Source organism: Ciconia boyciana, chromosome 18, assembly GCF_034638445.1.
Source record: "Ciconia boyciana chromosome 18, ASM3463844v1, whole genome shotgun sequence".
Taxonomy (NCBI): Eukaryota; Metazoa; Chordata; class Aves; order Ciconiiformes; family Ciconiidae; genus Ciconia; species Ciconia boyciana.
Window position 1 is genome coordinate 9,592,115 of NC_132951.1, and position 23,418 is coordinate 9,615,532.

At 43.3% G+C, this 23,418-nt stretch overlaps 1 protein-coding gene across 3 annotated transcripts in view; it reads right to left on the reverse strand.

Annotated features, from left to right (window-relative positions):
- The window catches only part of PAPPA (pappalysin 1), a 254,253-nt gene that overhangs the window by 182,198 nt on the left and 48,637 nt on the right, over positions 1-23,418 (reverse strand). For 2 of the 3 annotated variants that reach the window (XM_072883093.1, XM_072883094.1), the window contains exon 1: positions 1,421-2,292. The exons of the other annotated variant lie outside the window; for it this stretch is intronic. In XM_072883093.1, coding sequence (XP_072739194.1) covers positions 1,421-1,817 — 397 coding nt within the window. In that variant the 5' untranslated portion in view covers positions 1,818-2,292. Of the gene's footprint in view, positions 1-1,420; positions 2,293-23,418 lie in introns of those variants that run through there. 3 annotated transcript variants of the gene reach the window in all.

Consider the following 23,418-nt stretch of genomic DNA (forward strand, 5'->3'; position numbering starts at 1 on the left):
TGGGGAAAGTTAAGGAAATGCACTGCCGAGTTCATGTTAGTTTTTTGTTTTCCTTAGGACAGTCGGGCAGGTCGGGGACGGGGCAGGGGGGATGGAGAAAACCGCCGAAGGGAGGGTGGCAGGGGAGAGGAGCTGGGCTGGCGCGGAGCAGCCGCGGCACCACCGGCAAAGCATCCGCTGCCTTCTGGTAGGAAGTGACTCCGGTTAAAGGGAAGGGGAAATCCTCCCTGTCTCTTTAAGGCATCCTAGGACATGGAAACTTTGTACTTTCAGGGAATCTCCTTGCCAAAAGAACTGTAAAACATGTCTTCCTCCTCCCCACCCCCCCGCCCCCCCCGTTTCTCTTTCTGATTTGTTTTCTTTTTTTTTTTGAGGGCATTTCCATTTTCTGTGACTTCCTTCGGAGCGAAGATGGATGTGGCGACATTTATAAGGGTTTGTAACCCTCCGAAAAGTATCCGATTTCACGACAACTTTGCTGCACTTTATCATTAAAGCAGGGAGAGGGCGGGAGGTGGCGGGAGGGAGGGGGAGAGGGAGCGAACGTGGGGGAAAAGGACCCAAATTGATGATGGGCTCATAAAATTTAAATAAGAAAAGTGCAATATTCCTCATTATTGTTCAGCTCAGACAGCTTAGACTGGTAGCTGCTTTGAGTACTAAATGATTTTATAGGGCTATTTGACCTTACAATCATTTGTGTTACACTTGCCATTTCTAAGGGGAGACAAAAATCCTCAACGCATCCTCTAGCTCCAGTGCTAGTCCCAGCCCCAGCTGAGTGCCGAGGGGTTGGGAACTTTATAAACTCATTTGATTCATTTGAGGTTTCACAATAGCCAGAAGTTCCTTTATGGCTTTTTGGAAACCACATGCTAACATTGCATCTAAAAAGGTAACAGTGAAGTACACTAAGGAGCTAATAAAACTAAGGAAATCGTATAGGGACCTCAGATATGCATTTCTTTGCGGCCACACACTAGACACATACATTTCTTTTCATACATACATACAAGCTACTTTCAAATGCTCTGTTTACAGTTTTCCAGCCTGAAAATTAGGTAAAAACCCACCGTAAGAGCGCTCTCTCCTATCTGCATCTTAATCCGTACACACAGAAATAAAGAAACTACCCAGGATACTGCCATTTCCCTCTGCAAAAGTTTACATAACTTTTTCTGTGAGCATATACTTTCAGACAGTTTGCCGAGCTCCGGTATTTCACCCAATATATATATAATAAACGCACCCGAGCATGTTTACACATGCACTCATGTACATATGCATGTTGCAAGGCACACACGCACATCTGAATGTACACACGCATATACTATACACACGCACGCCTACAGCTGGCTGTTCTGCCGGCTCCCGGAACGTAAAAGGGATGCTGCAGCCACAGGCACGACGAACTACCTACCTGCAATGACAGCCGGAGATCTCTGTCCTCCTTCAGCTTTCAGCCACACTTGCAAAGTGAAGGCATCTCGGGGCAGCTCAATATCTGCCTTCAGCCGCAGCTGATCACCTTGTCCACTGAAATAGAGCGCCCTGCTCGGGGTAAGGGACTCCTCTTCGCCCTTCACCTCCCGCTGTTGCCTCCTGCGGGGGACATGCCCAGGCTCCAGCCCAGCAGTGGAGCGCCTTCCTCGGGCTAACCTGGTGGCACAGGTGCCCGGGGCAGTGTGGAGGAGCTGGCGGCTCTGCCTGGTGTCCCTTCTTGCCCTGCGGGAGCGCTCGTCCATCCCACATTCGGGTCCACTGGCTAGGGCTGTACAGAGAAGCGCAAGAGGCAGCAGCAAACTCCAGAGCTGCATTTCCAATCTTCCCCCCCCTTCTCCCCTGCAAATCCTCCCGATCTGCCAGCTTTGGGCTCCTCCTTGCCTTGACTTTCTTCTCTTGTTCACCCTTCTTGGTATTTGCTCTTTTTATAACCCTTCTCAGTTGCTTTTTCTTTTCTTTTTTTCTTTTTCTTTCTTTCTTTTTCCTGCTTATAGATTTTTTTTTCCTTAAAACAAATAAAAATAAAATAAATCAAAACTCCTTCTTGGTTGAAATGTATTTCTCTGTTCTTCCTCCTCTATCTGTCTTCTCCTCTATTCCTCCACAGCTGGAATTCCTCTCTCTCTTCTTTTCTCTGCTGGATTTTCTTCCCTTTATTTTTTTCTTCTTGAAAAAAACACACACACACTCTCTCTCACACACAAAACAAAACAAAAAAACAAAACAACCCCCCCAGCTTTCTCCAAGACTCAGACCCACTGATTTCCCTCCCCCCAAAAGATGCTCTAATCTATTTATTTTTTTGGCCTCCTTTATAACATAAGCCACAACCCCCTCCTTCCCCCCAACCTCCCCCCCTCCCTTCTTCTCCACAAAATGAAAGAAAAGAGAAAAAGCCCCTCAGAAGATGAGTAAACAAGAATATGCTAATCTACTCTAGGGTGCTCCACCTTCCCAATTGAATGATTCCCATTAAAACTGCAGGGATCATGACTAATCAATCAGCTTGAAGGAGCAGATAGCTCCAGAGGTTCAAACACTTTTGCTGTTTTCTTTTTCCCCCCTTCTTTTCCTCTCTTCCTCTTTCCCCCTATCACTTTCCCCCCTCTTATTTATTTTTTAAAGAAGACAATCAAGATGAATGGGTCAATGTGACAAAAATCCTGCACCCCCCTTTTTGCAATCTCCCCAGCTTTCTTTCTCAGTCCAGTCCAAAACACACATTCCTATTTTTTTTTCTTGGCAAAAGAGAAAGCTATTTCTCCTCTCAGACTCCCCGTTGCACTTTGCTGGTAAACCTTATGCTCCTCTGCAGCACATAAAGAGTCTTGAAACTTGAGTCTCAGATATTTTTTAATTGCTTGCTTTCTTTCTCTCTTTTTCACTCTCTCTCTCTTTTTCTAATTCTTTCTTTTCCTCTTATTATTTTCTTAAAGTTATGCAATCAGCCAGGCTCCCCCTTTTGTGGTCCCCCTCAGTGCAGTTGTGTGCAGCTAATCCAAATGTTGCATCAAAGGTCCCCATCGAATCATCAGGAGCTAAAAGGAGAGAAGCTTTTTGAAGAGCATTTGCCTTCCAGAAGCTGTAGCAACAGAGCAGGATTTGGCTTTTGAATGCTCCAAACACTCCTGTTTTTTTTTAAAATAATAATAAAAAAAATTATTAATTTTATTGGTGGGTTGAGTAAAAAAAATCCTCTCTCAATATTGCTAATTTTTCAGTCTAAGGAATTCAGCTCCCCTGGTTTCCTTGGCTTAGTTGTAGCCACAGGTAAGATTCTGGCTGCTTGCTGGTTTGTAGATCTCTGTTTCTGAGCTGGGACGTTTCTTTTTTTTCTCCTTTTTTTTTTTTTTAATATTTTTTTTCACTCTTGAAAGATCTCAAAAGCTCCCCCTGATGGCAACAAAAAGGATTTTTCCAAGTACTTAATAAGTGGAAATGACTTAGCAGTAGCACAGTCTGAATCTACGGGCCACTATTCCACTCTGAAGAAGTCCAGTAGAACCAAGTTAAATCGCACCAAATTCAGTCACAAACCCAGCAGCCCACATCATCCCCTTCTTCCATCTCAAAATTAACGATTGTCACACCTTACTTTCCTACAAACTTTTAACAGCAATCACAACAAAAGAGTTTTCCTGGGACTGTAATCTTTCTGCTTTTGCAGATTACCCTATTAGTATGAGTTTGTTATGGCTACTTACACTTAAAATATATATGATAAAATTAACAAAAGCAAATTTTTCAATGAGAAAGAGTTGTTGCATGTTTGCAAGGCTTCTGAGAGATGTTTTTTCAGTTTCTTACTAATTTGCACACACTCAAGAATGTACAATTGGCATTGTCAGAGATGTGGATATATCCACAAAGTCCCACCTGAAGTCAACAAGAACTACAAGCTGACCAGCCCCTCTCTAGCCGTATAGACCTTCCCTCCACAACAGCTCTACTTAGAAGACAGACACAAAATATTGGCAACATCTACAAAGTTTTTAATATAAGACCTCAAAGCAATTAAGCCTCTCAACAACCAAGAGGAAATTGTTAGCTAGGAAACAAACTATACCACAGTATAAACTCCCATAAATGTCCCGAAGAACTCAGAGGGATGCAAAAAAGACACTTATGCGTACGTGCCTGCTTGGCAGAAACAATTTAAGATCAGAGCTTAAGTACTGCACTTTACTATTCTAATTTAACACATAGAGGACAGTGCAAATCAAACAAAAATTCAAAAATTTAAGGTTAACCTGTTCAACTTCAAATGAGAGCTAAATTAGGAAGATACCTGCTGCTGGGGACACTGCTTTCTCCACTTGACAACTCCCCCATAGTCCCCGGGAACTTTGCCCACGTGCCGTCTGGAAGAGCAGGCTCTTTAACTTAAAAAAATGCGGGTTCCAGTTTTTCCAGTGGAAAAAGCTAATTCTGTGAAGTCACAATACTTCTTAGGGACATTATGATTTGGCTGAAATCATCAAAGAAAATTATTGAAACATTTCCATTTGATGGCACTGCACCGTTTCAATTTGAAGATATTTGACCTTCTGTCTCTTACAATATTAGTGGCAAAAGAAAGGGCTTCACTGTGACCAAAACGCAACACTTCACTGCATCAGACTGCAATTCCAGTAACAAATTCTGGGGTGTTCTTGCTACAAGGGAAAGGCCCAAAGCTCAGCATGTGGAAGAAAGTATAAGAAGATGGAATTTACCTCTAGAGCACGAATTTCTTATTTAATCAGTTTTATTTCTAAGACATAGCAAAAGCATAAAGAAAATGTGATACATAAACTCTTGAGTCCTGAGTGATATAGAACAGAGAGTGGAAGAGATGTGATTTTAGGAATAGTGAGTAAATCTGGGATTCCTTAAGTCTGTGGGTCAGATCTAACTTCCCTGACAACAGATGAAATTCTACCCTGCACAGATGGACATTTATTCTCTGCTTAAGCCAGTACTTAAGTGATGTACGGGCCTTCTGGCAGGGGGGTTTCTACCCAAGGAGAATAATCCTCCTGTTGAACTCGAGTGGAGTATTCTCCTAAGTAAAGGGAGCAGGATATTGTCCTGCATCTAGAGGTATTTTCACAAGAAAAAGGAAAAAAGCACCAAACCCTAGATACACATATAGAGACAAGAATTAAAATAGATATTCATGATATTATGCCAAAAAAATAGCATTGAGCTACATGCTGTATGCAGTCATTATAAGTAGAAATACTCAGCAGGAATCTTAGCTGAAGCTGCCAATAACTCCTAGGTTCAAGACGAGAGCTGAGTGAATAAATCATAACAAATAATGGTTTTGTCAAATTTTGACTTTTTTTTTCTCCTATTTGCAAGCAGACTGCAAAACCTCTCAAATATGTTTGAAAATATATGCCCATTTCTTCCGCATATTTAGTATTTCTCTAAGGCCAATTAGCACACCGTTTACTGTAATGTACACATTTTCACATTTGTTCTGTGTTAATTAGGCAAGGAAGTCACACAGCATTATTTTTGGCTCCCTGGGGATCAGGTTTAATCACTCATGATATAGTAAAATTACTAATTTTACATATGATGGGAGATTCCACCATTTGAAACTCTCATTGTGAAAAGCAGCGTTGGCTCTTCATACTACTCACACGAAGGTCAATTAAAAACAATGTTTCTTGAAAGTCAAGCTGAAAAGTCTGCCAGTTACAGCTGAATTGAGGCCCTACTATTTTGGGCAAGTATTTGTACATATTTGTCCTCACTGTGCACAACTCCATCAATCACAGCAGAGGTTTGCATGGGTTTTACCCCTCACCGATATCCCAATCGAGTCTCTCCGAACTTGGCTCGGGTTGAGGATCGCTGAAACGCAATCCAAGAGCTACTCTGTTCAGAATCAGACAGGGCCCAGACACCAGATTTTAATGCAACGTGTTGGATTCAGGGAATATTTTATGCAATCAACAATGGTATGATAGGAATCACGCTGCCTCCACAGAATACCGAGGAATGAAACCCAAAGAGCCGAGAATAGCTTCAATGAAAAAGGGATTTGGGCATTCTGGGTTGCAAGCCCCATAAAGTCCAGCGCCTCTTAGGAGATGGATAGAGCCACTCGCTTGGTGTCAAGATGGTGAGACAGGGTTGCATTAGGTGGAACGTGGCTACGGCTCCTCATGAGCCCAGGAAAACGCAGAAATGCTAATAACTGAAAAACCAACAATAAAAAAATGTCAAACATGTTCAGCCCTGGAAAAGATTTAACAGAAGACCTAATTTGGACTTAGTGTAAATTTGCCAGTTTTAAAAATGTTTTCTCTATCTGTCCTTCCTCCTCCTATTTTAAAAAAGGATGAATGATTAAAAGTCTGTATGCTGCCTTTATTGTCACACTCCATACTAATAACAATCCTGATTTTAAGGGGCCTTTATAACTATTGCCTGCACACTCATAATTCCATACAACTACACTAACTTGAGCAGAAATCAGAACACCAGCACTACATTGCCTTTACTAGTGGTTAAGAGACTCTTCTACCACTGTTCCCCAGTTGTCCCATATGTAAAATACATGCTATGTTAATATACACCAATAAAACAGCTTCGTGTCAATTTGAAATATAGCATTTAACCCAGAAAAGTTTACTGAACAGCTAAGGAGTGCAATAGCTGACAATCAAGACTAAACACATAATTGACGACTTTATTAAAGTATCAGTAATTTTATAAGGTACTTTGCAGTCAGTGGCTATAAATTCCTAGTTAAACCTGGCATACCACTCTTTTTTGCCCTGCAAAGAGCTGTATTTCCTAACAATACTGATGCCTGTTCGCCTGGAATCCGGTTACTTTATCCTTCAAATTTCCCTCATGAAATATCTTATTTCCAGAAAAGTTACATATTCTTTGTATTTTTTTCACCACATTCTTGAAATACATTCTTGGGGGTGGGGCAATAATCTCTATTCTACAACATTGTGGTGGGAGCAAAGAGACACTGCAGATGATGTAAGCAATGGGGCACATTCCTCCTCTTCAATTAAACAATGTAAATGCTGATTAATTCAGGGGGTCCATTTTGATTTGGGCTGTATACTGTAATTCTGGGTGTTCGGGATGGACTGCCTGGATGAAATCCTTGCTCAGCTGTGAAAAGGAGAACAACCATCACACCTCCCCTACATGGTGCCCCGTCGCCACTCCAAGACCACGTCCCTGTGACCCAAGATGCACACGTAAGGATGCACAAGGCTTACGTGAGCAGCCTCAGTGGGTCCCACGGGGTGACTTTGGGGCCAGGCCCTTTACCTCTCACTTCTGCAGGGCCACATCCCGGTAGGGGAGAGCACCACGCAGGCAAAGGAGGCAGGTTCCTAAACCAGCAGACTGATGGGGGCAGCAAAATCACAGCCTAAAGCAAAAGATACTGAGAGGAGGAAGGACCTCCTGGGTCTCAGCAAGTGCCCACAACACCATACCCAACCGGCCCCACACCACCGGGGTGGCCGAGGGGCTCCCCTGCGCGCCTTTGGCAGGAGTGACCTCCCAGCACCCTCCCCAGGCCCTTCTGGTATTGCCCCTGTATCAAAAGCCCTGCTTGGAGCCCCCTGCCCCTCTTGCACAGGTTTAAAACCCCAACAAGAACACAAAGACTCTTTGCCTTGCTTTCCCCTCTCATTTAAGGAGACTAAAATGATACTTATTTTAAAAGTCTGTTTGCCCAGAGATTTAGGATCCTCAGATGAAACCAGGATGCTGAAACCCAGAACTGCAGAACACTGTTTTTATTGCTTCTGCACTGTCTGCCCAATGAGGAATTTCTGAGGGGCCGTGAGGAGGGGATACCAAATGTTGCTCTTGAAAAAACAGGTAAAACCCAGGGGAGTGCACAAGGAGATCCCCTGATTTTCCAGAACGCAAGATGTGTTATGCGGTTCCCAAACTGTCTCACCCAAAGGTTATATGCCCTCCAGTATTTCTGGGGTTGGGTCAAATGCTGGGGGAAGAGAATTGGACCCGGCTGGGAAGGAAAGGGGAACAAGAGAAGCAGTCAGCTGACCAGGAAGGGAAAAACTCCTTGTGATTTGGACCTCCTAGTGATTTGCAAATACTGGTAGTTGGTTTATGACCTACAGGAGGAGGACTGCACAGGGCCGTTGCTTTATTCACCCCTGAGCATTTTCAGTTTGTTTGGGCTGCCTCGTTGTAGTCTGTAACTCAAGAGAGCTGTATCCGTGACAGGACCCACAAGCCCACCCTGACATCTGCTGGGGCCACCTCAAGTCCATCTCCGGGAGGCACAGGAGTACTCGGGCTCCCAAAACAGCCAAGACCAAACTGGGAGGGCAACAGGGGAGAAGACTATTTCACTGACCCAAAGACTTATCGGACAGCACCAGACAGTCAGACATCTCTAAGACAGAAAAGACGGGGGGTTGCTTATTACACAGGGCTCCCCTGCCTTTGTAAACATACGGTACATTAGCAGATACATTCCACCCAGAGAGGCATGTATCCACAACACAAAACACACCACTGCAGTTGCTGTTAATTAGTCACTGCCCCATTGGCAAGTCTCAGCTGAGAGGTCAAGGACTAGGTGAGCTCTGAAGCCTAAACTATCCTCTTAGACCTACTAATGTTTTCCCCACAAGATAAATAGCGTGCATGGGTGCAGAGAGGGGAGGGAGGCTGCCTTGGAAAGGCATATGGGGCCTCTGCTAGCTGGGTACCTGTTCAGAAATACATGGGAGGTCATCAGTCTTCCAGTGCTCTGCTCCAACATCTTCCTTTAATCATACATCACTTGTAAAACTTTAAAGAGAGAAAGGTCATTATCAGCTGTCCTAGAGGAAGAACACAGCAGAAGCAGCAGGGCGATTCTCTAGCCTCACATGCCAGGGTGGGCTGCCTCGGGCAGAGTGGCATTGGCCGCTGGAGGAGAGGCGGGTCTAGGAGGTGGGAATGGAGAAGAGGGCTCTACTCGCTGCACTCTCAGCTCCCCCAAAGTGTAGTCAGTACATTTGTGGTACTATACCAGAAAAGCCACACAAGCTGCTCTAAAAGCCAAAAGGAAAGTCTGGTGCTGGCACATAAGTATGCATGGGGAGAGACAAGGAGCAGGACTCAGACAGACGGATGGAAATACATGGCTCAGGAATAATCTAGAAAATTCAAACATATCAGGCCACGTTTTGGTATTCACAGGCACCATCTACAAGAAAGTTGAACATACCCAAATGTTTTTCCTAAACTAAATTTGTGCTCCAGTGCCAGTACTAACAGGATTAACAAGAGAAACCTGTTTTGTCTTGCTATTGAAGAAGATAATCAAGCAAATTATAAACAAATTGATCAAGAAAAAGACACTGTGTGTCATTCTGCAGCAAGAAGCCAAAAGACAGAATTCAGAGAAAAAGCTTCTCTCTGCATTTGAGAGCTCTTCCCAGTGAAATGGGATTTCCCCTTTCTGCTTTCATTTGAATGGCATTTGAAAAACACAGCTGCAAAGTCCCATGCACACAAGGTATGGAGCCAAGTGGGGAACCCTCCCAGCCAGGCCGTCACAGCCTTCAGCAGCGGATCTGAATTTAGCAGTTTGTCCTGTCTTCACAGCACACAGGGCCCAAGTCGAGTCCTTGACTCAAATGCTCCCAAGCCTCACAGGCATCTGATCCTCACCCGGACTTGGGTCCTTGAGATCACGCACAAATCAGCAGTTAAAGGCTAACTTCTGCCCCGGGCTGACACAGGAGGCTACATCAGTCCAAACGCAATGCACCCGGCACCTGAGCCAACCTCTGCCAAACTGCGGATTATACCTTAAACCTGAAGTTCAGAGCAAGGCAGGCAGGATCTGGCATCGCAGAGCAAGGTGATTACCTGCCTGCCTGGAAGATATGTCTAGCCTTTTCAGTCATGTGCGTAGCTTCAGAATTTGAAAAATCTCATAACTTTATCTGTCATCCTCTTGCACCTGAAGCAAGCACGCTGGAGTCCTCCCTTTCTGATCCCAGCCGTGCTGTCAAGCTTCCCCATCCTCATACCAGCCTTGCAACCCCAGCTGCTTCATCTCCCTGTACCCCCCAATACTCTGCTCCCAGAATCCACAGATATTAATTGATTTGTCAAAAGAAAGTTCAGGCAAGGATGTATTAAATCAAAACATTCCACTCATACCTCCCAGGCTTCTCAGTGCAACTGAGATTCCTCAAATACAGTAAAAAAACAAAACGAGACAAAACAAAACGGAGAAGGAAAGAACAGAAAGAGTGGAAATAGAAACCAGACAGATGAAAAGCAGAAGGAAAAATAAAACCAACAACAAAACACAAATAAATTGGAGGACAGCCCTCATTAAAAGCTACAGGTTGGGGTTTTTTTGGTTAAGAATTTGGTATCGGTGGCTTTCTGTGATATGTCACTGCATGAAATAAATACAATATAGCGAGTATTATAGGAAACGATTGCCATATGTGAGGGTGGTGGCAGCCTGTGCTTTCCCCGCCACCCCCCATTGTTTTTGTCTGCACTAAAGCTGCGTTTAAACTAGTGAAATCCATCTCTATCTGTCTTAATGTATAAATACATTTGCAGCCAAGACCCACCACTGGCTATAGTAGTATGGCAACTCTCAATCGAAATGTCTAAGCAGGGTTTTGACTTTATCCCCAGCTCATTGTTAATGCATTTAACAGGATTTTCAAAAATTCCCTTCGCTCTTTGAGGTGATACCCGGTTCTCCAGTGATACGTAGCAGATCTCTCTGATGCAGTACAGCTCGCTATTGAGTGTCAAACCCTATTTGCCCGCTAGCATAGAAAAACAGAAAGCATCATATGGACAGCTATAAAAGCTGCGCAGAAATGGATCTGAGAAGAGTATAACCTTGTTTGTATTGGAGGATATTTCACGTATCCTAGTTTTAAGACTGCTTGTTATTGCACAAGTACATCTGTGCACAGAATTAGACACACTAAATGGACTGGACTGTTGAAATGGCAGCTCAGATACACTGCTAAGGCAGGTAATTAAACCGATGAGTACGTGAATGACCTGGTTAAAAATCTCAAGAAAATAGAAAATTCCTCAGGAGGCAAAAACTGGAATTGAAATATCAAAATTTATCCTGTAGCAAAAAATAGCCTCCTTTCATTCCTTTGCCACCAATGCTTTAAAAAAGAATGAGGAAAAAGAAAAGTGCATCAAATGAAAACCCAAATAATACATGAAAACATTCTGCAAAACTAAATAGGCATAGAAGCACAAAGCCCTGTATATATTCAATGCTATTTTTAGAAAACATTTAAACCTACAGACTTCAAAATTAATTCTCTAAAGTACATTTCTATAGTGCAATACAAATCTCATCAAATTCCATAGTTCACAATATTTATACAAAAAGGTACCCTTTGCTATTAAATACTATAGGACCTGCCCAGAAAGGTTAGCGACTCTTTCTAGGATACCAAAACCTTTTCAGTTCAGTTCATCACTAAAAAAAGGTTGGACTGATTTTAATTTGATCAGACTTGGGTTGTTGTCAGAATAGTTTACTGAACAGTTACTACGAAAAATAGGGAGGCTTTGTGTTCACAAATGAAATCAACTTTGTTAGGAGTATTCACAATATTTCAGCCCTCAAAATGTCATGTGCTCCAAAACAATGCATGCTTTGTGGCAAGTACTGTATTGCCAACTTTTAATAGGAATAGCTGTACGTGGAGTTTACAGCAATTACGTCGTGGGGAATGCGGGCAGCTTTCTCACTAAAGGTGAGTGGGGTGATGAGCCCCATTGTATAGGTTGGGGCAAACCAACCAAAATCAGGAGCTATATAGGTATGTTGGTGCCTACCTTTGCAATTATGTCAGTAGAAGTGACGGATTTAAATAGGAGTTGATGTTTACATATTCAACTGCTAAGTTTCTGACAGGTTGCAATGATAGCTGTTCTTTTTCCAGCCTTGTCAAGTATGGCCGAGGTTATCAAGTTGATGTGATCCTTTTTGATTGCCTTCTGTGATATGATTTGTTGGAGGACATCATGAACTTTCACTCCTCAAAACCTCACCTAGAATCCACCTGAAGGTACCAGGAGATAGTAGAGGGACCAAGGCAGAGGTGCAGCAGACAAAAACACGTGCTGACATTTATTATACAAGTTCAAGCCTCTATCCTTCTACGTCTAGCATCTTTTGCCAACACTAAAATCACCAAGACTGCCATCAGAAAAATGCAGCTGAAAAATGAGAAAGATTATCAGGCTCAAGAACCAGTACTTTAAACCGCATCCTATATTGGGGTTTTGTTTCCTCGTTCTCCCTAACTTACGTTTAATAAGGCTGATTGTAACAATGGCATGAAATTAAGAGAGAGAGGGGGAAAAGGGGAAAAAAGAAAGGAAGAAAAACACTCTCTGTTTGTTTAGATTGGGTCACATTGTGAATTTAGGTTTCATTTTTCTCTTAATTTTGTGCAAAGATTGGCCTTAAGAAGAAACACATTTCTGGAATTGGGAACCTACAGCATGGTACAGCTTTCAAGACACCATGCCAAAGTGTCTCTTTAATTATTTTTTAGATGAATTTTCCTTGTTCTGAGCTAATGGGTAACAGACATGTCACAAAAATATTCCACATCCCTATTTATTCAGCAGAGGAGAGCTTTTTCTAAGAGTTTTCAAGGGGTTTAAAAACCATAGGCAGAGAGTCCTCACAATTGATGCCTACAGGCTGTAGGCATCTAGTTCAGGTTCACTGGAGCCACATTCAGCCAAGGACTTCCAGTTTCAGCTGCAATTTAAGATTAAAGTCAGGATGCTCATGAGGCAACAGACCTGTTTCCTTTCCTCTGTTCCCTCACTGCCTTCACACCCCAGAGTAAAACCCTAAGAGAGCTCCCAGAAACTACAGGTTCTGATTCAACAACCCTTTAAAATGTACAAAATAAACCTGCTTGAGTGATTAAGATGTTTTTGATGTTTAAGATTACTGAATGCATGAAAATTAACACATACCCCATAGTCATCTTCAGCCAGAGAAGCCATAAGAAACCCTTGAGTAAGCCATTTTTGGCTATAAAAGGTGCCAAGGTCCATGGCAGGAGTCACTGTGGGAAGCCAGCTGAGAAGCCTGGTTCTGGGAAGCTCTCAGCCCCTCCAGGTTCAGCCTTACTCTTCAGGAGCCACTGCCAGAGCAGTGTGTTGGCTTGGGGCACCTCAGGCAAGAGAGATGACTGAAATCGGTGTAGGATGCCGATGTTGGGGAGAGGGCGGCCACCCAATGCCCCAGCCTGCCTGGCTCTGGGGGACCAGGTGGGATCCTCTTTCTGGAGGAAATCACACTTTTCTGTAACATAAGTCCTTCCCAAAAGGGCTGCTGAAGCCAGCCTGCTTTTTGTTCTCAGTAATCACTTCACCAATATTTCAAAGGCATTATGTAACTGAAACAGTGTAAAGTTATTGCTACCGACATTGTCAAGAAATCATTAACATTTCTTAACAGGAACAGCACAACTGTTCATGTCATGGCTGTCTCATTCACTTTCAAATCAAAGCTTTCAAATTAAATATTAATTTAATATTAAAATATTAATGCAGTCCCACTGTTTCTGTAACAAATATTAATTTCTTATGGCATTTCCAGGCAAATGCATATATTATAAACTTCATCTCCCACAGGAGGTCCTTCAGCCTTCCCTTTCCCTCTTTCAGCGTTATCCTGATACTAGGCCAGAAAGGGACTTTGAGAGAAGAAGGAGGGGCTGCCTGATGAAGGGGAAGCAAGGTGGATAATTTAACTTAAAGTGCACCCCATTCCTCCCCTCCCACACAACCTCCCCACCCTTAGATCAGGATATCGAAGGTTGCCATTATATCTCCCGCCTACAGAATGAGTCATTCATACATTCAGCAATTCCTGTTGGAAAAACAGTGAATGCCTCTGTCACCAAAGCCCATTACAGAAATTAAACTTTGCAAATCATCAGGGAGGGGCAAGATTTAAAGTCTTTCAAGGCGCACGCCTGGTCTCTCTGGTCTCAGTAAGAGCGGAATTGATTTGACAATAAGCTTTCATAGCCTTAATATCTACGGTAGGCAGCACGCACATACCCGGGTAGGAAGCAGGTCAGAGGAACAGAGTACTTCTCTCTTGGATATTGGTTTTTTTTCAGTGGTTCATCTCAGGCAAAAAGACACTGAATGGAAATCCACAGTGGCATTTCCATTGCTGTACCACAGCTCAACATCTAAGACTCGCACGAAGAGCACCCCTCGTCCATCTGGCTCCTGCTGGGTGTCCCCGCATGAGGGTCCCCGGAGGCAGTGAGTCAGGGAGGGCAGCGAGCCAGGGGAGAACCTGCAGCACCCTAAGGAAAGCTTCAGGCTTTCAAGGATTTCACTCTATAGGAAACTCTGATTGGGAGGATCCAAAGGAAAAGCTAAGATTATTCACTGACAAATGGTCAAGACATAACCCCATTCAGAAAGGCTAATTTTCTGCACAGCTTACTATAATTACTTCTGCTGCTTCTAGCTTCCTTATTCCTCCTCCTGAGACCATTAAATCTATGCTACTCTTCTTCAGAGTGAGGAATAAAAGCTCTTCAGCCTTCAAGCTCATTGGTGTTTTCTCTCACTATTTCCTTGTCCAGTCATGAGACATCCTGGTTTTTGTTGGGGATTTGTTTGTTTGTTTGGGGGGGGGGGGGGTTGTGTTGTTTTTTTAAACCAAGTACTTCATCTGCATAAAATTCATTCACTTACCTTCTTAAGTGGGGAAGGGAAATTATTTCTTGTCTCAATCTGCCAATGGCTCCAGACCTCCCTATCTCTACACCTCTCAAAGGCCTGTGAGGTCTTTGAGACGGGGATAGCATTATCAAGGCTTAAGAACGAGCTTCTAACAGGAGTGGACACAGGTTGCAACTGAAATACTCTGGTGCTGGTGGATTTCAGACTGGTTGTTGGATGCTGACTTTAAAATGATGTTGGGAGATTCCTTCCTCAATAGGAAGAGCAGGAGGTGCCACCCTGGAGGTACCATGTCTCTTTATGCCCTTCTCATCTGCTACATGCCAAGCCTTTGTGTCTGGGTATTCATGCCCTGAGTGCTCAACAGGATTATGAGAGCTACTTTCTCAGTTTATTCTGAAGACAAGAAGTCAGGAGAGCTTAGGTGAAAATCTGTTAGCTCAAATGGGTTCTCGCCTTTCTTTGAGGTTTGCCATCACAGGGCATGTTGCAGAAGCCATATAATCACTTAGGATTAAAACCACAAAGGACTATCTTTGACAGTGCTAACTTCACGTACATGTCACTGAGAAAGGGGTTTGGATGTTTGGTCTACCTGAGGGTGTTTCTGCTTAGCAATCTTTCTTTCTATGCAAATCCAATACAGAGACTGTCTTTAGAAAGAGTGCTCCTGTGCAGAAACTAGTGGCATAACCAGTGAACCTAATATTGGAACTGTGTTTCCTTAAATTCCCAGAAATTACGTACCAGGGTACAACCATCACCTGCAGGAGTAGCACGGAAACCCACTGTTTGGTCAGGCAAACGTCTCGCCCAGCCATCATCCCTCATCTAACAGCCCTTGCCCCTCTCCCTCCCCTCTCAGCAGCCACCTCCCACTAAACCCATCGCTCTCGCCTCCTGCCCAAACTTGTTCCTCCGCATCTAGCCCCAAATGTAACATTCACCTCCCCTCTTCTTTCCCTTTCTAAAATTGCATCCTTCCCCTCTCGTACTGTCCGACTCCTCCACGTTCATTTTCTTTCTCCCATTACTCTCACTTTCCATTCTCTCCCCTCATCCTTCCCACTTGTAAATGGTACCTGTCCTTCTTTATATACCACTTCGCCCTTTCTCCCTCCAAAGCAGCATCCAGCTCCTGGAAGCATTCACTGCCTATTTTACCTCCTCCCTGTAAAATACTTCCTGACTTTTTTTACTTTTTTTTTTAAAAGGATGCTACATAAAAATAAACTATATTCTTTTTTGAAAGTCCTTGTGACCATTAAACCACCACACTCAGCTATGAGTTTTTACAGCTTATCATAAAGCCTCCTGCAGTCCCATTATAGTTGACTAAGGGAATAAAACATGGTTTGAAAATAATCCCAGCAGTCTACCATTACTGATTTCCTCCTGTGCTTCTTAACCGATTAAAAAAATCAACATATTAGAAGTACTCTGTCCCCAGGTTTTCAGAGCAGCACCCAAAGGAGACAGGGGAAGGGAGAGCATGCAGGGCAGCTCCTGCCGAACCCATCACACCGGTTACCAGTCCTCATGCAAAACAGAGAGTGGATGCAATGATCCCAACCACTCGCCTTGCCCCACAACAGAGGCATCCAGTCACACATTTGCTGCCGATTAGGACACCTTTGAGTGGCATCAGTCTAGTTTTTTGACCGGAGGGTCAAAGAGAGATTACGGAGGGTATATTGAGGCCTCCAGAAGGAATGTAAGAAACTGAAAAGGAAACAGTGCAGGAGCAGCCTCAGAAGCAGACGGCAACACTGGAAGGGGCCCCGGGCTTGGCTACAGGACCAAGCGGACCGTGGGGCCCCGCTCCATGGATGTGTTTTGGGGTGGGTGTGCAGGAGGAAGCAGCGCAAACACGAAGCTTGAGTCAGAGCCACACCTCGCAAGTGGCTGTCACCGACTTCTGTTATTGTTATGCAGGAGTCTCTGGCATTAGTGGGAAGGTTTTCTGGGTTGTGGCCAATGAAGCGATTGCTGTGGAGGATATTAGGTGTAACAGGATGTTTTTCTAGCAAGGGCTAAAGGCAGAAGCTATGTCATTGCTTTGGCTTCCCTTCTTCCACACCTCCACCAGGGATGAAAAGGGATCCCAAGGTGGGGGAAAACTTTGAACGTGCAGTCAGCAACTCACTCTCCCTCTTTTTGAACAAGTTATTTAAAAGTACTAATAATTGCATTAGGGATGAGCACATTTTCCAGCTATCCAGCTCACTCTCCCTCCCTAATGCTGACATTTCAAATAGACTGTTATAGAGTTATACCATTACTAGATTAAAAGGATGTTGCAGGCAGCCTCAATTATAAATTCAAGTGATTGTATTAAGTGAAAAAAATGTCCTGAAAATAATAATGTTAGTTTTATAACATTATTCTCTGCAGTTGTAGCATGCTCTCTGAACAGTAGGGAGAATTAGAAAAGCTCTATACTCTGTATCAGAGGGTGGGTAACATCGCCCAAAGTTTCTCTTACCTTTATGTAATGATTCTTAAAAACTTTCATTCAAGAGAAACACAAGATGACCAGCAAAATCTATAGTAGCCTAGACTTGCAACTTTTTTCAGCTGATATATGGCTTCTGTTCCTTGAAAAACAAAACAGTCAAAAAAATTTGCCACTAAACCACCAAATCCCCAAATAACTACCAGCAACATAAAGAGTCCAAAGGATCGCACTACAGCATCATAGCACGCAGCGAAGCAGGGCAGGAATGTGGGTATCTAGATTTGCCCTTATTTTGTCTCATGCCAAGGCCTCTTTTGCTACCTGCACTGCCTCTCAAGCTGTCAGTATCTTGCGCTTGGACCAGACAAAACTTTTCACCTGCGCTCCCACAGATACTGAGCAGGGTTCAGCACGTCACATTAATGTCACTGGCCCTACGAGCATTCTGTGAACAGCTCTGTTTTTTGCTTTTAACATCGGTAATATTCTTCTTCAGCTATTAAATGTATACAGACACTAATTTTTCCATGTGCTCTAGTATCCCATATAGTGTCTACCTAGAAGCCTTTGGAATAAGAGGAGGCACAAAGACAACATTTGATTACCTATAAGCAAAAACTATAGTCTTTAATCAATGCATCACTTCCAGGTAATTGCTCTGCAAAGCTGAAATGCAGCCCCTTTCTGCATAACTTACAAAGTGTATTTTAAAGTTAATTATGATGGGCAGACATCATTTGGAGCAGGAACATTTCTTCCCAACACTGGGGAGTGAGGTCCTGTTCCCTACCTTCATTCTCTAGTTTTCTCCAGTTTGCTTATCCCAATATCAAATGAGGTAAATTCTGACATTTTCCTTAGATCACTTAGGAACCCCCAAAAGTTCAGAGGTTTGTTTGAAGAACTCCCCCAAAAATTCAGATGTTTTGCTGCCTCTGCTCTAGGCTCTCCAAAATTCTTCAAAATTCAAAGGAGGGCAGGAAACCTTTCCTAGGATTTACATCTTGCATGTGGTTGAACTATGATGCCATCAAAACAGCGTCTGACATGACGTTTTGACATACCTGGAGCTGTGAAGCCAGGAATTGCAGAGGTCTACAGAAACTGAAGCTTTCTGAAAAGGTAACTTGGATCTCTTCTGAAACACCGGGCTCACAATGTACATTAAGTTAAGCCAAAGATTTGGGGGGAAAGTTGCATTTCCTTTCTCCAAACTTGTATCGCCTATCCTTAGCTTGCAGCCTGCAAGACAGACAGGATTATACCTTCCTATCATTTATGCTCCGTCTCAGATCAGTGTAGGTAGGCTAAGGATGATGACGCATCCACATGAAGTTGCCAGGGCAGAGCTGTAACAGTTATTACAGTGACAAGTGGCTACTACCTGGCTACTACCCAGGAAAAAGTAGTGTATTGTGAGCTATCAAAAAAAATATAAGCAGGGATTTTTATAACATTGATTAGGAAAACTGCATTTTATAGACAGGTAATGCCAAATGTATATTTGTATCAGAACCTGACACTTCATACAGTGTATAACGTCATAGACCCCAAGACTCTCAATTTTTTACTATTTCAGTTTTCTGCCATATCATGATTTAAAAAAAAAAACAACAGCCATCTGTTGCAATTATAGCAATGAATTACACCACCACAGATGGAAGAAAATTCATAAGGTTACAGAGTCAAGATTTCAGTGATTAGGAAATCCCTGAGTTATGCTTGATTGTGCAACCAAAATTTGTTCCCCATGTGCACACACACTACAACAATGTCCCCAACACTACGATCACATGCTCCTTTATCACATGCTGCTTAGGGCTGCCCCACTCAGGGCACAGATCCTTGCTCCAGGACTGAACTGGGGTGGAGAGCAAATGAAGCCCCATTTTTGGCACGTGAGCACGGACAGCAGGCTCTTCTTTCATGCACTGATAGTTCAGAAGCAGAGGCTCCAAAACCATGCAACATGCGCAGTTGGAGACAGAATTAGCTGCAAATTTAGGACCAGAAAAATGCACATCAGCAGAGTGAGGCCCCCACATCCTCACAAATGTCTTTTTGCGTGGACGTTTAAGAGTTTCACATTGAAACAGCTATGAGTTTGTTTGGTTTTTTAAATGGGTAATACCACACAATTTCCTCCCAATTTGTTCCTGGAAAGAGAAGACTGCTTTGGCTCAAACGTTTTAAGAGATGAACCAGCAGGAAAAATTTCAGCCTGCATGAGTAACTGAAAAAAAGGTCATAGTTTTATATTGAAAGCACTAGAAAATCATACCCTTAGCTGTTATCTCTCACAGTCTGTTCTCAGAAGCAGCTACACCTGAAGGCATTTGTTTCACGGTAGGTCTAGTGTTTTGTTTTGGTTTTGTTGGGTTTTAAGTGTTATAAGTGAAATTCTGGACCATTCACAATTTCTCTTGAAGCTATATAAAATTAAGCTAATAGTCCTGGCCAAAAGAGATGAAAAAGAACAGAAAACAAAAGCTTTTGAAAGAGTCCAAATGTTCAGTTCCAACTTTTCAAAACGATGGGATTCAATTTTTCACTCCATGTGAAGTTTTGAGACCCAATTTACCTCCATTTAATTTTAAAGCACTGAACGCCTCCATTCCATGTTTTATTTCGAGCTACACAAAAATTGTTGTCTAATCTGATGCCCTCCATGTCCTGAGGGGAAGGCACTTCATGAGATGGTAGTGACACAAGGCCATGCGACAAATGTCAGCAGAGCTTTTCCGCAGGCTGAAATCTTTTCAATGCAAGATCCACAGGAGTCTCTTTCCAGGATTTTTTGGACACATGCTAGACAGAGGAAAATATTTCCAAGACTCCCGTTATCTGAGACTCTGCTTTCCCTCTCCGGGTGTGGTTTGGAAGATGCTTTCCAGAGACATCCTCCTCAATCATGCAGTCACTGTTGACTGCTTTAACAACCCCATATTTGGCTAAATTATTGGTTCAAGGTACCTTCTGGTATTTAGTTGTCCAATGCTGACCTCCTTTTGCAGTGCTCGATTAATTGGGACAGTTCTCTGCAAGAGCATTTTGGTTCATCTCTGGAAAGCTTGCAGGAGCTGGGGGAAAAGGCGTTCATTGAAAATATTTCAATGTGGTGTTTTGCCTGTCCTTGGAGCAGCCCAGGGATCATTTCTTCCAGGGGTAACTTATTATCGTCCACAAGTTATTTCAGAAGATGCATTTCTTACCTCTGGAAGGGGAGGAATTTCCCAAATTCATTGTGTAGCTCTATCATCCTGATTCTAATTGGACCTATTTATAAATGAAGGCATCTGTCATCTTGCAGAAGAGAGGTCAGCTCTAGACTTAGGGAGGATGTTCACTCCCTTTGCCACACAGGAAGCACAAGCCAGATTGTGCTATGCTATCAATACACTCAGTCTATTTTTCAGGAATAAATTATAAAATTTTCCAGCAAGTGTACTTCTTATAAATTTGTTTGCCAAGTGGAGTGATGTTGCCTCCCTCCTTGATTATGGTTAAGTAAAAGTGGTTTTGTTTAAATAGGAAAACAAATGGAACAGATTCTCTGGCCTTCCAACCCTCACAGGCACCTTTGGTATGAGGTTTATCACTCAGAAAGAGTGAGGGGGAGGAAATAACTTTTTTGGATGCCCCTTGTTATGATATGGACAGCTGATCATAATACAAGATAATCCACAATGAATTATCTTTGACAATGTTTTACAAAACCGTCACAATGGTATGCAAGTCAGAGAAAAAAGCTCTAGGCCAAATCTCTAGAAAACATAAATCGATTTATACTGGAGAATATGCCCCTTTGTCTATAGCTTCCAGAATTATTCATGCCAAATCACCTCATAGAGAAGTCTGGGCTTTTTTCCTGTTGCTGGACAAGTTACTTAGGGATACAGTTTTGCTGGTTCCTGCAAAAGAATAACTTCATGACCAGACCCAGTCTCCATCTAGCTCAATATCCTGCCTCTGTGTCCAGGGAGCAAAAGACAGTGCCTAGACCAGAAGTGCCTTCATCCATATGACAGAACAACAGATGAGACCTGAAGGTAAACCAAACCCCTCCGCATCTTTATCCCAGAGGAAAAAGGAGCCGAGTATCTGCATCACGGTGTGGCTTTTAGTATTGTAGTCCACAGGTAACTGATTTCACAGTTCCCTAACAACTCTCAATTTGCTAGCCATGCATTCGTTTCTACCTGCCACCTTCTGCTAGATCAATGCTAAAAGTGTGTGTGCACATGAAATGCAGAGCTACAGGCACCCCGCTTCTGGCATTTTAGATGAAACAACTCTATTTCACTGGCAGAGTTAAAAGAAAGCATAACCTATTTCTCTCATCTGAGACTGTAAGAAACATTCAGAGGGGGATTTCTTATCTACTAAACTTTCCGAGGGCTGGCCTGAAGGACATGGGCTCCATTTCCTTGAAATAGCACACAGCGTATTACATCAGGCTCGTGTGTGCCCCAAGCTGAACTACAGAGTAACTGGAGAATGGAAAAAACGCTGCCAGCGCCCAAGTTGCCTGTTGCCACCTCCCACTGTAAGCTCCTTAGCTGGGAAATGCCTTGTGAATTGGATGGCAGACTTTCAACCGAAGAGCCGCTGCCTCTTCTGGTGCCCTTCCCGCCCGAAAGAGCCCACCGCAGCCACAGGGCTGATCCCAGGCAGGATGGCCCTCGCACCATGTCGTGGGAGGAGGGACAGGGTGAACGGCCAAGTGCACCGAGGAGGATCGCCCTTTGCAGGCTTTCGTAGCATTGCGTATAATGCAACAGGATTCTGATAAGGAGGGAGGGGGAACGACTAATTTTGCCATCAGACAGAGTAAAATTAGCTTAGGTGAGTAAGGGTGTCTGGCTGGCAGACAGCCTATTTCAAATACAGCCCAGTGAGCTCAGCTCCGCAGCCAAGAAAACAGTGGGATTTGTATTTTAAAGTGCTTCGTTAGATCAAGTGCTCATAGCCAGAGCTGAGAGCAAGTCGTAAGGGGAGGAATAGGGTGGTGGCAGCTGGGAGTCTGGCAGCTGTTTGATCTCTGGGGGCTACAAATGAACATGTAAATTTCTATATTAAGCAGCAAAAGCATCTATTAGAGTAAAATTGCTCCAGCTTAATTGTTAGATAGGCATGTTTGTTAAAATACAATTTAAGCAAGATCATATCATTCTTCCTCACTCAAGAGTGTATGTTCGATAACGTCGTTTGTCAGCAACTGCCTATTATGTTAAATAGCTGAGGAATTGCTGGATATCTTTCTGCTTAGATAATAACATTAAAGTTTCTTGAAGCATTTTAGAAGTCTGACTAATCTTTCTGTCTCTCTATTTTATTTTTCTAAAGTGAATTTAGTGCTGGTGAAAGGTTCCAGATTGACAGCCCTGGAGACAGGAGCTGATTGCTTATCCATGTAATAGGTACAGTCCAGACAGCTGCAGTGCGCATACCTCTCCTTCCCAGCCACCGGGTCTGGTTCCTGCACCTTGCACTGTCACTTTGAACACTGACAAGTGGCTGCAAGGCTTTGCTGCATGCGTGATGGTGGTGAGCATTCACAGAGGTGATCCACGGTTTTGTCAGGTAAACTTTCCCGGGTTCCCTTTATAGCCCGAGAAGTGGCTATATTGAATCACCCTCCAGAAAAACCAGCAGGAGCTTAACTTAGTCTTGTCTACCTCCCTTTGACTATTAAGGGAGCCCTAAGACTTCAGGCTTACAAAGGTGTTGTTAATAGGGAGTCTATGTGGCTCACTCTGATCTCCTGAGAAGTGATAGCTTTTGTGCAGTTCCCTTTCATTACATGCAAGCAAATAACCACAGCTTCAAACCAATCTTGAAGTCCAGGCCTTGAGAAATGCCTGCAGCTGAAAACTGGCAAAGACACGGAAAACAGTCTTTAGCTGAAACTGCCTAAAAGTGCAACAGCTGGAGTCAGCCAAACAACAGAGGATTTGTTCGTTGGCTTCTGACACCTACAGAGCTGAAACCACCTGGATGCCTGGACAATTATCAGCTGGCAACAACGTTCAGACACCAACAACCCACGATGCATTTGAATGACAATCTAGTTCACAGGAAAGCTGATGATACGTAGTACTAAAGCTATCCAAGTCCCTGACTCACAACTTCAATCTCCATTCAGCCCTCATTACTGGGCATTCCCACACACTGAAAGATATATGTACTTGTAGAAGAATATCATACTGCAGGAGACA